Source organism: Ischnura elegans, chromosome 9, assembly GCF_921293095.1.
Source record: "Ischnura elegans chromosome 9, ioIscEleg1.1, whole genome shotgun sequence".
NCBI lineage: Eukaryota > Metazoa > Arthropoda > Insecta > Odonata > Coenagrionidae > Ischnura > Ischnura elegans.
Window position 1 is genome coordinate 798,816 of NC_060254.1, and position 12,493 is coordinate 811,308.

The 12,493-nt window shown below is 41.8% G+C and overlaps 1 protein-coding gene across 4 annotated transcripts in view; it reads right to left on the reverse strand.

Moving 5' to 3' along the window:
- Positions 1–12,493, reverse strand: part of LOC124165624 (heterogeneous nuclear ribonucleoprotein K) — a 113,675-nt gene that overhangs the window by 96,996 nt on the left and 4,186 nt on the right. For 2 of the 4 annotated variants that reach the window (XM_046543095.1, XM_046543094.1), the window contains exon 1: positions 677–1,016. The exons of the other annotated variants lie outside the window; for them this stretch is intronic. In XM_046543095.1, coding sequence (XP_046399051.1) covers positions 677–1,001 — 325 coding nt within the window. In that variant the 5' untranslated portion in view covers positions 1,002–1,016. Of the gene's footprint in view, positions 1–676; positions 1,017–12,493 lie in introns of those variants that run through there. 4 annotated transcript variants of the gene reach the window in all.

Consider the following 12,493-nt stretch of genomic DNA (forward strand, 5'->3'; position numbering starts at 1 on the left):
AGGCCGTTAATATACATAACGAAGTAAGGGCAGGTTAGGCTACATTGTGGCACATCCGCTGGCAATTCAACGTCATTGGCGATTACTCTGTAAGGAACTACTTTTCCTTTACCATCATTGAGCAAGTCTACAGCACTACATCCATTGTTTTCGTTTACCTCGAGTGACTTGTTTGTATGGACGTTTTTGAAGATATTCAAACAAATACTTCTCTACAATTATCCTCACTGCACTACGGGGAAATAACAATTCTCGAATCTACCGGGTGCAGGGAGTCTGTCCTCGTTACCGAATACACAGCGGCCTAGCGAGAACAATTAAAATACGTGCGTAATATCTAATCATTTTTTATAATTTGGGAAATATTCCGCACAGCACTAGGCGGTGGAAGCTTGTTAATTTGCCAAATTGCCGGAAAAGGCTAATTGATTCGGTTTATTTATTAGTATATCCACACACAGGAATTTCCAGAGTCAGTACAATTTTTCTCCCGAGATTCCCCTGATATATTCAGTGAAAATAAAATTCCCAGCGACCTCCAGATCCACCCGGTTTTCCAGACTCCTAGACACTGAGTGACGCCCTCGAAACCAAGTAAACAGTGAAAACAGAAGCCTCCCGGGCGGGCAGAGGTGGCAAAGAGCAGGATGCTTAACGGAGAGGAGGTGAGGAATACCTTTTGGATGGCCCGGTGCAGTGGCGCTGCTGGCCCCCGAGGCGCAGGTACTCGTTGGTGGTGGTGGTGTTGTGTCTGTTCGGAGGCCGCGTCCCGAGTGAGCGAGAGGAGTCCATCGTGAGCAGGGACCCCGAACGACCGTGTGTGTATACGGCTGTGTGCCCTCCGTTGCCAGGCACCGGCCAGAAAGGGGGAGGGGATAAGAATTGTCGATAGGAGAGAGGGGGGAGATAAGAAGCAGCAGAAGAAGGACACGGAGGGAAATGTTAGTCACTGGCCGCGCGAATACAAGGCGATCGATAGAAACACACAGCCAGGAAAACATTGAAAAAATTTACACTTAACTGCGTCCCCTAGCTTATTTAACGAAAAACCCCATTTATAAAACATGAACGCCCATTTCGAAGAGGTACTTCAACCAAGACGCTGCACAATAACTAAATAAAAAATTATTTAGGTATCCGAAGGGAGAGCGGCCACTGATAGCAATGTGCTCATAAACCATTTGTGTAATGCCGATCGTGAGTTAAAAAATCAAGATGTCCGTAATGTTCCAATTCTTCCATCCGTCGGACATTCCTCCAGCTATGCGCGACGAAAAATCAAAGGGCTTTACCATTCCACATATAATTTGATGACACAACCAACTCACGCCGACAGGATCACTGCTTCTTGGTTATTCGTCGATCTTAATAATTGGACTAAGGAGCTTCATTCTTTTTACGCTCATATGAACCTTTCTCTCCCTCAATGAGAGATTTTCCTCGACCGAATATATAAACCAGACATTACTGAAGTAAAGAATTCGTGAAAAGTGGGCGAGAACTTGCGTGTCCCTTAATTTTCAAACTAACGAGGGAATGACTGACTGGTAAAGATATTCGTCTTCCTTAAGATTACTTTCCTTCCATTTACGTAACTTTAGTAAATTATTTGAGAATTCGGACTTGAGTCAAAGACCTGAATCGAATGGTCTTTCTATATCACAGGGCGAGTCAAAAACTGCAATTTCTGAATCCAAAATTGCCGAGGCACCTCTATTGCCCCCCTCTTAGTCCAAACCTAGATGCGCCACTGAAGGCTCATAGTCGTCGGAGGAGACGTCACGCGTGGGGCCATGAGATCGGCCGGCACGGAGTGGGGCCAGGAGAGGGCCCCCGCGCGCGTCACGTGATCGATTGTTTTCGCATGGGCCGCACACGACCGCTGCCATGGCAACCGAAGCCAAAACAAATGGCCGGCCGGCGAGTCCGCGGCTCCGAAAACCGTCAGAGTGGCGCCTTCCGTGCATGCGAGCGGCCCATTACAAATTTAGATTGGAAAATCGATCAAAGGGGAGACGGGCGCCTCAAGAAACGCCGCCGCTTGCACCGAGGAACGAGGCATTACTCGGCGATCGCACGCTTCTTCGCCTTCGGTCCCCAGCAAACGTGAGGATTGAAGTGCCATACAATTGACAATCAGCTCACACACCGAATGCCGTTCAATGTCGTTTTTGATAGAGCTTGAAAATTAAAAATATTTCCCCATTGCTCCTCTCTTGGATCCGCGGTTCACTTCACTGGCTATTTGCAACGAAAAATCTATGGCCTAAACCATTTTGCAAATGAGCTGATGACGCCAGGAGCTAGCTCATACATAACAACTCATCGCTTCCCAGGAAAAACTGGGCCTCGCTTAGCTAATTGTTAAGAGTCAAATGAATTTTATACATGAGCAATGAACCGAAACGTAATTCTAATGTCACCAACTTATGAAAAGAAGTCGCCAACTTTCGCTGGAATGGCTTTTTGTAAACGCAGCAGCGTCGCGTAAAACAGGACATGACCTCCTCGATACGAAGTTTGATAGAAACAAATTGTTCGTCGAGAAAACACCACACATCAAATTCACATCAGGACTGCGATTGTGTCATTCGTAGAATATGCAGATAACTCAGGTCTGCTGGATTACAGACGGCAATTAGATCCCCATCTTTCATTAGCAAGCATTCGTTTCTAGAGCGCGCGGGACCGTCGGTTGAAAGCCACGCGACTCGCAGATGCCAAGGGGCAGATGGGCCTCCTCCACAGCGCAAACCGTCCAGGGGCGGAAGCGGCCCTCACGTAACGCCACACCAAATGGCTCCGCCTACCCTAATGGCCCGTGCAAACACGCCAATAATCCGAGAGGCTGACTGCACGAGGTTCGCAACCGAATGAATTTGAATCAAACCAGAAGTGGTGAACTTAAGGGTTACAAGTCCAGACTTTTCTGGGAAAATTCTTCATCTCTCCGACTCTTTCGCATCCTAATGTCGATCATTTCATAATTTTTTTGCGTAAGAACCGATCTTAGCATATTCTTACAAAAATATATGTAAACCCTTTTTAAAAAGTAACCCTTTACATTCACCACACAGATTTTTATAAAAATCGAGCACAATAATGTCATATCCGATGAGTGAACTTCCAAAGGAAAATTTACCGCGTCATACCTTGCCATAAGCCCTCGGAAGAGTGAATTAAAATTGAACTTTGTTTTCCCACATATATATTTATTCATCAATGTGATTGAATAAATATTTTCGTGGAAAAACAAAGTTCAATTATAATTCATTATGAGTAAATTCCACTAAGTGACGCCTCAAACCATCAACCCTAAGCAGAGATTCCAATACTTCCCCCTGACCATTTTCAAAACGCCCGCAGCAACCAGTAGGATAGGAGGGAGGGACCCGATTTTGAGATTTTGACTAAAACCTCTCACCTTCTGTTACTTCGTCCATGAGCAAGGCTATTCGTGTATAAAATAAAGTATTGAAGCAAAGAGCAATTAATAATAAGTTAACAAAATTCTCCGCGATAACTGCTGAAAAAAGTGAGAAATGATTATTTTTTTAAATAATCCAAAAAATGTCAAGAGGAAATTTCATAATAACATCAAGACAAAAAATAACGGCAAGTTTATTTGTAACTGGAAGAGTCGTGTACCTACAGATATTCTATGGACTGTGCTTCAAAGGACAATATCCCTTTTCTATAGGCAGAGTTAATAACAAGTTAATCTGTTTGGAGCTCGATACGCATTCATGACGGTGTGAAAATATCTTATTAAAACTAACCTATGTGACATCAATGTATTAATAGCGCCTAACACGTGGATACAACTCCATAATTCAATTAAAATTTCAACCCTCTCCTATAGTGCAGAAACATGTAGACCATCGTCTACTATACATGGCATCAGGAGCCCATTTTGCGTCGATAATATTGAAAATGTACGACAGAAAATTTAGTAATATATTCATTGAAGAAGTACAGTCGCAGCGTAAGATATGAAGTCCCTAACAGAGAAGATGAAAGGTTGAAATTATTCCTTATGAGGATTAAAAACTTTCGTTCATTCTCCTTTCTTGCGTCCCTCTCCATCTTGAGGAATAAATGATGCAGGAAGAATAAATCCAGATGAAATGCAGACCTTACAATTGTATGGCAGGACTAGGCTCTCCCAGATTCAAACAGCGAAAAATTCTGCTGATATTCTGTGCTATGGGAAAATAAAGAAAGAGCACTCACTACACACTGAGATGTCGTAAACAACGCTTTAGCAATCAAGGAGACCAATGAAGAACGAGCAGAACTTGAGAATTACTCGCGGAGATTTCAACGCGCCACCCATTCATTGGAGAAAACAAATGCTGTAAATACTTAACGGGGAGAGAGACGAGTAGGTCCTTGCCCGGCACAATTAAGCTGAATTGCTGACAGGCAGAAAAGACGTACAGAGTAAACAATATTTTAAAAAATAACACGAAGATGGCAATAAAAATTTTTAAAATACTTAGAATGTCATTCCACTACATAACGCCTGCTTCTGTTACTTTTATAGAGTAAACAATACTCTCGATTCATAGGTTCGGTACTTCCCTAATTTAATGGTACCCCCCCCCCCTCGCCACCCTTTCAAGGGTAGTGTCCGAAATGCGGGTCTGACCACATTGGTCAATCAAACTTCGCAGTTTATAGCCCATCTGTAGCTCTCCATATGGGATGATATAAGCAATAGTTTAAACGAAACATACATATAGATACTTACTGGTCAAATATAGTCCCTAAAATGAACAATTTTATCATGCATTCGTAGTAGTTGTGCGTACGGCATTCGATCGCCACGTCGATGTCCAAGCATCGAATCTCGTTTGCAGAACCTTTCATTATTTCCGTCGACTTTTTGCTACACAGAATTTGCCTGCGATTCACATCTATCTCCATGGTTTCACGGATAAGTTTTTTCCGCGGGGTATTTTTTCTGCACTTGCGGCGTCCGATGTTTTCCCAATTTTTTATATGGATACCCACTTTGAATTATATGATATCCCTGTCGCAATACAAAACGCTTATCAATGTACACATGAACTTGGACAGTGACAATGTTTTGGTTTCGTTCTAATACTTAAAATTTAGAAAATACAAATACATGGAAGAAGTGCCGAAAGATTCGACACAGGGATATCGACATGGCGATAAAACACCGTTGCCACTGGACTACGGATCATGCATCACAAAATCGATCATACTAGGGAATATATTTAACCAGTATTTCTACCTCACCTACCTCTGGCATACATCCCATATAATGGTTCTTATAAGGGAATACATCCCACCGGTAAATGTTTCAATGCATTTTTTGTGTTAACCATAGCTTACATAACCGCAATAGGGGAGGTGATTTGAGGACAGCTTCCGATGGACTACGAAGTTTGACTGAATGTTAAGACCCGAATTCCACCCGACACTTACATAGTTGAAATTGCCCTCGTAAATCCCAGGCGCAAACGTCTGACTGCCCGAATCAAAAATCCTCCAACGGCTCCGGGAAAGTATCTGCGTCTCCCTCCACCGCAATTCTTGAAATTCACAAGCCTGCGTTTTAGTATTCGGTGAGCCCCACCTCCACTTATCAAAGACTAGGAGTGATTGAGGAGAGCACTTCAGATGATTCATAATAATTAATTATTTAAGACCCCGGGGAAGACGACCGAAGTCAGGATTACTAACGCCAGAGCTCCAAGCCAAGAAAAGGCCTCGTCTTCCTTCCTCCTTTCACTTATTTTGCTCCCGTGAATCGAATTTTCAGAAGCCTTGTCCGAAATATTAACATTAGTCGTAAAATGTATAATCTCAAATCGCATAAACTCACATTAAAAGCCGACCTTTATACATCAGGGGTAAGGCCAGTCCCCCTAATTACTACATACTCTGCGAATTACCATTGTTACGCGACAGATCATATCTTGCCTGTGTTCATGATGTACCTGCTGTCTCCTGAGGATCAAAATTATCCCTCTAACCATGCTTACAACTCTTGGACTGGGTCGTCCATGCCTGGGCACTCATAACGACCATGAACCCTTCAAGATTAACGACGGCCACGGAAGCTTGTACATGCATTCAATATTCGAAATTAGAAATTGGACAACTCTCCACTTCGAGAATGAACCACTAAAACTTCCGCCAGGACACGTCCAAAAAAGACGGCTATCGAGCATATAGACGAGACGACATCGATTTAAATAAAAACTGCCACCATTATTATCACCAGCATTATCTATTCACGGGGGCAGGGCAGTTGGCGACTGCGCTGGTCGAAATAAGTGGAGAAGGAAGTGATAGAGCGAAGAAGGGGTGGCCGAAGACCGTTGGCCAACCCTTGCCGCCCCCTTGCGTGACGCGAGAGTGGATTGGGGGGGGGGGGGGCAGGCGAAGGAAAACGCACCTCCGTTGCAGCAATCAGTTATACACATTACATCATCAAGATAATTACCCCGATCTACTCCGCGATGCCATCGAAATAATCGATCGAAAATCGTACATATTCTGTTTATAACAGCATCGCAAGGGAGCGTGAACACGTCTCCGCATGCCCTCAATATGGCTGGCTATCAGCCTTTGTATTTAAATAAGCATTTACATCACCAAGAGCAGTATGCAAGGTGCTTCGGGTAAAATTGTAGAAATAATGTCAGTGAAAATATGAAGTCATAAGTAAGGACGAAGTATGACGTTTATAAGACTAAAAATAAACGCCGGATGTTTTTAAAGGAATGATACTAGTATTTTTAAGTATTGACAGCTATGAAACAAATTTAAGCGATGCCTAGTCGAAAACGATTATATGGGTAATAATTTTAATTCTCTCTATTTGTTCTCTAACACAATCCTGTGCACCATGGACCGATTTGGTTGACAATGGCTGGCATACACGTGTAAGCGCTATGGAATTTATCATGCGTATTGTATGCATATGAATACTCATCACCTGTCACCCTCGACGCAGCTGGTAGGGAATTATTTAGACGTAGAGCACCTTCCATTTCATGTAAAATAGCACTGACGCCCTAAACAGATTAGCATCTAGCGTTGGATATTAGTGCCAAACCGAGTGAGTGAGGGCAACGCGCAGCGGAAGACCACGTGATGGACAGAGACCTTAACGGGCGCACGCGCTAGGTCAAAGAGACTGGTCCGCGATTAAAATCGATCGCAAGTTCTAAAAAAAATATTGTCATCACAAACGGCCTCCATGTAGCTAAATTAGGGCGCACAAAATGAGGATAATTTAATCGTTATATTTTTAACCTAGCACATTTTCCCAAGAATTGCCCCGAGTGCAGCGCCATTTTCATCAACTAACGAAGTTTATTACACGATTCCCTTCCTAATTAATAAAAAAAAGTGTGGTCACGGGCTTAATTCCACCACATGTTATACTTCTTACATTTATGGACCAAATGATATAACGAAAATTACATCCATCTCATGACACAATGAGAGAAAATCTATCAAAAACCAACATATATCCGATTCTAAGAACTGCCGCCCGTAGGCGCCAAAACAAATGCGTTGATTATAACAACGAAGTCCAAAAGAGCGTTCGTGACGCCTCCGCAGTGCTTTACCAAAAGAAAACGACTAACATTCCATTCTCACTAGCCCACCGACGGCACAATGTATCATGGGACATGGAGACTGCGAATTGATATTTAATAAATAAATCTTGATGATTTTCTTTCTTCGATGAGCATTACAGTCGACGTAAATGAAATATGAAAATCAACGTAATCAATCATGAAAAAGCTACCCTGGAAGTCAGCCATTACGTGACCTAAGATTATGTCATTTCAATCTTGGCCCTATACGCAGAGGGAGGCGAGGTGGCGTGATCAGGCGTTTGACGGACGCCGTTGCATAACATCCTGGCCACGAGCATACAGCTCAACATGGGAAACCAGCCTGGACCTGGAAGGTGCGAAAGAACAGCTCCCCAAATGACATCGCTGATGCATGTATTGCTCACACGCACCGAATCGCGTTTACACCGAATTTGCTATACGCAGGTTTGTAACCAGATCACCTAATTCATAACTCCCAGACAAAAATTTTAATACACGATATTCTTTTCGTTCTCTTCTTAGAGGATACTGATAAGTATATAAAGATTATTCTTAAAAACTTAATGTATGGCAGTTAATTTGATAATTGCGGCATGCCATAAATAATCCATTATGCCATGGACAAGATTTCCTGGCATTTCGACGATTTGCCTGGCCTACTTCAAATCCCCTGACCTGATCCTAATAACCCTGACCGGTAACAACCCTGATATAATATTCGCAACCACTTAACTCAATGGCTGGGTTCAATAGGCGATTACGCCACGGGGTGTGAATGTCACCTGGGAGCAGTTCCTTTCTCCACATGCACATTAGGCAATGAGAAACAATTTATCTCCTAATTGAAGCGTAGAGAATACTTGGGGAGCTGCTTCCATGGCTTCCTCAACAAATTTTGGACAGCATGAAAAATACACTAATGTCTTTTTCCGTTTTTCGAACCGTCGCCTTCTTCTAGAGCTATTCGCCACGAAAAATCTAGAGATCTAAATCGCTCGTAGATAAATTGAAGACGTCACAGCTTACTGAATAACCGCTCCCAGCTACTCATCGGCCTTACAAGGGTCTTTGCTATTTACACTACAGAGGGAATGCTTTAAGGGGTAGTTTTCCTTCGAACTATCGACTTTATTCGTTTAACGAATTGCGACTTCGATACTGAATGAATAACTTATACCGCGCGCGCACCGAGCACCGCTCGGAGTGGCCCAAGAGAAAGAAAATGGCCAGCACGAGCGGCCCCGTCTAAAATAGAAATCTTTTCAATCGAAAGGAAAAAGGCCCGCGTTCGATAGGCAGCAGCCACTCAGTTTTGTTATAATCGATAGGCGACGGTAACCCAGGGAAACCGACGAGGGGCACACACGCTTAGGGTCCGCCCGGGGCGGCGCCGAGTCACGCAAACAGGGCACGCCCCTGAGGCGACACTCAACAACAGTCACGCATACTCCCAGAGCAAGCAATTCCTGGAAAAAGTGATGCAACCATCCCACTTGCAACGGCCTACATCCAAGGAATATTACCATGGAGGATTCTTAAGTCGGCCAATTTCCATCACCCACGTCGAAGTCACAAGGTTTAAAGGCCGTTTTACACGGGGCACGGAATTGTACAGGTTGGAACTGCATTAATTCCTAAAATTGCGTGGAATTGCGCGAATGCATGAACGAAATTAGAGCGAGCTATTCTTCCATATACGTCAACATTCTCGCATGTGTTCTAGCAATTTACACCGATTTAAACCACGCAATTTTGACTGCTCCTTCGTACACACGTCGGATAGTGCAAGTACGTGCCCCGTGTAAAACGGCCATAAGTCAAGTCACCACGCGCGTAGCTAAAGTTAGAGCGACCCGATTTCCAAGACGATGTGAACAATAATACGGCTTTGAATTCAAATTTATATTCTAGAATGCATAATCTAACGGATTCGAGAGGTGTCACTGTAATTTCCTGCGCGTGCAAATAATCAATTGACAATGGAAATAAATAGATAAGGCCCGCGCACATAGCCTCACTGCAAACGCTTTTGAAAGCAGATTAAAAAATGCACTGAAGCGACTAAGTACACACAGTCTTAAATAGCTGTTTTTTAACCTTCCCTCAGCAGTATAACTATCAATTGATTCAAATGCTATGCATACACAACTTAAATATAGTATATGTAAAAATATTTGGAGTCAAAGACAATGTAAGGTCAGCATCACCTGCTAAATAACAATTCTTCACTGATTAGCATAGTATTAGCCGTTTGCAAATTAGAAACAAGTGTTAAAAAATCCTTCACAAATATGAACGGAACATTGGATGACTTATGCAATGTGCGCGTTTACCACCCATTCTAGCCCGCATTCACATACCATAAGGTACATTAGATTATTCACTAAATAGAGACAACTTGTTAACCCGATTTGACACAATTTAACAGCAAACTTGGCGAAGATATGGCAAATAATAATAGCTTCGACGACCTAGCCTGTACGCAGGAATTGAGAAACAGGACAGCATCCGAAAAGTACAAGATAATTCCGAATTATATGAATATGATTTCCACCCAATGAACTTAAAATAAAAATTTGAGAAAAATCTTCCTCAAAAAACACATCATGGGAGAAAAAAATACCATATCTCCACATTATAAAACTCAGATGAGTTTGATTCAATTATCCACACTCATTCTGATTGTACCACAAAAATAAATTCTGGCGCCTAGTAATTGCCTATAATGCAGGCTGAGATAAGATGTACAAAGGCGTCTCCCACTCCATGAAATAGGTAATCAGTAAAATTAAGTTGCAATTATTGAAAGAGTATCAATAGAATTATGTAGTCATTTTTTCTTGTTCAGTCAGCAAAACAAAAAAGTCTTCCCCTTCATAATTAAGACCTAACAATTAGTGTTCATTGGAATAACTACTACAGACCCACCAATCTATTCACTGAACTGGTAAATTAAGAAACATACCTTTTAAATTGATAGGGATAAATTCTTCAAGCCCTTTATGAGAATGAAATAATTGCAATTTTATACACACTTGTAGTACCAGAACTTTTGCCCATGTAGAGACTGCGCTATTCCTTTAATGTAAACCTCGACCTTCTCAAAAGAAATTCATCCCTTTTTTCCAGGTTGATAGAATAAATTAATACGTAAATATATTGGATAGTATATAATGAAAACAAATATAATATATATATTTGTGTGTGTGTGTATTTTCTTTTCCCCCTTCAACCACAGCACCGTTATCCTCATCCTTTTTCTATTGTTGAAACAAAGAGAGAGAAACATAAAAACAGGAGGAAGACACAATATATATATATCATGTAGCATTTTTACCCTCAGATTTCTGGCTTTTCCCATCTACCACAGCATCGTTGACCTCGTCCTTATTCTATTATATGCTCCTATCCCTTTCTTTCCTTACCTCTCAATTTATTTGAATATATATATATATATATATGTATGACACAGCGTGGTGTGAAGATGGAATTAAGGCCAAAAACACATGGAAAAATTTCACATGAACCAGGAATCAATTCATGGACCTTCTGCTTTCCAGGCAGATGCTCAGACCACCAAGCTATCCAGGCTACTCTTATCCCCAGTGTTTTATATACATATACACACACACAATAAAAACTTTTGGGCTATGCCGCCTCGTCAATTTGTGCCCCCAACATTTACCATGTTGGTCCCTTTCTCCCATATGATTATGACTCCTTTTTTAACCTTTAATATTATGTGCAACATGCATCATTTTCGACATCATTGTGTGGGTGTGTATTCACGTGACGCCATTCGCACAAAGGCTGCTCAACGCACACAAACATCATTACCGACGGAAGTTGAAACAAACATATGACAATGACTCAGCGGTGGCGTGGAGATGAACGATAGCCAAAAACACATGGAAAAATTTCACCTTGCCCAGGAATGTAACCATGGGCCTACTTTCCCAGAAGATTCTCAGACCACAGGGTTATTGAGGCTACTTAAGTGTTTCCCTTGGGGAGTTTAGGGGACCAAATCCCCCTGAATTGAGCCCAATATTTTATGTACTAATGACTTTTGGAAGCTTAATTTCACAATCTCCATTCATAACAAAATGAAGGTCCATAGAAAGTTTCATTAAAATCCAGCTCAGTGAGTGTCAGGGCATGGTTGATTTGACATAGAATGACCCTAAGGAGTTTCAGGCTGGGGCATAGTAGCATAGAGGGGTCAAGTCCTAGGCTGCTGATAAGTCCCAGGTTCAGATAACGGAGGAAGCCTTCAGACACCCCACATCAAAATCAACTAAAAGCTAAGCACCACATGAAAAGGATTTTGCCCCAAACTGGTATGTAATTCAAGCCCCTGTGGCTTTTTCTGGGGTGATCTCTCTCCAGTATTTCATTATATTTTATCAGCACTGAAAAATGAATACGTGGACATCCATCCAAAAAATACCATTAATAAGCATCATCAGTATGAGAAATTACCAACAGAAGTCAAGCAGGCCAAAACCTCATAGATATTCTATTTCTAAACATTAAACACATACCATAATTGTAAGAAATCAAGATAACTTCAAGTAATCCTAAGTGAACAGCTAATGAGGAAGTATCCTATTGTCTAGGCTAGCAAAAGCATTAAATTGAGGAGACAAACATGATGTACCAGAAAATGGAATGGAAATATAATGAAGTACATTACTTTATCAAACTATCTTTGGTTCTTTCTCCTTACCCAATTAATGAAATTTAGCTTTGAAGGAAGACTCAGTACTAAACCAAACCTTTTGGACTTTTTCCAGTTTTTCAAACTCACAAGGCACTGTAAATTGGTTGTTATGGGATCACGGACCAATTAAAAGCAGTTTATTCAGGAATGAGGGTCGTAA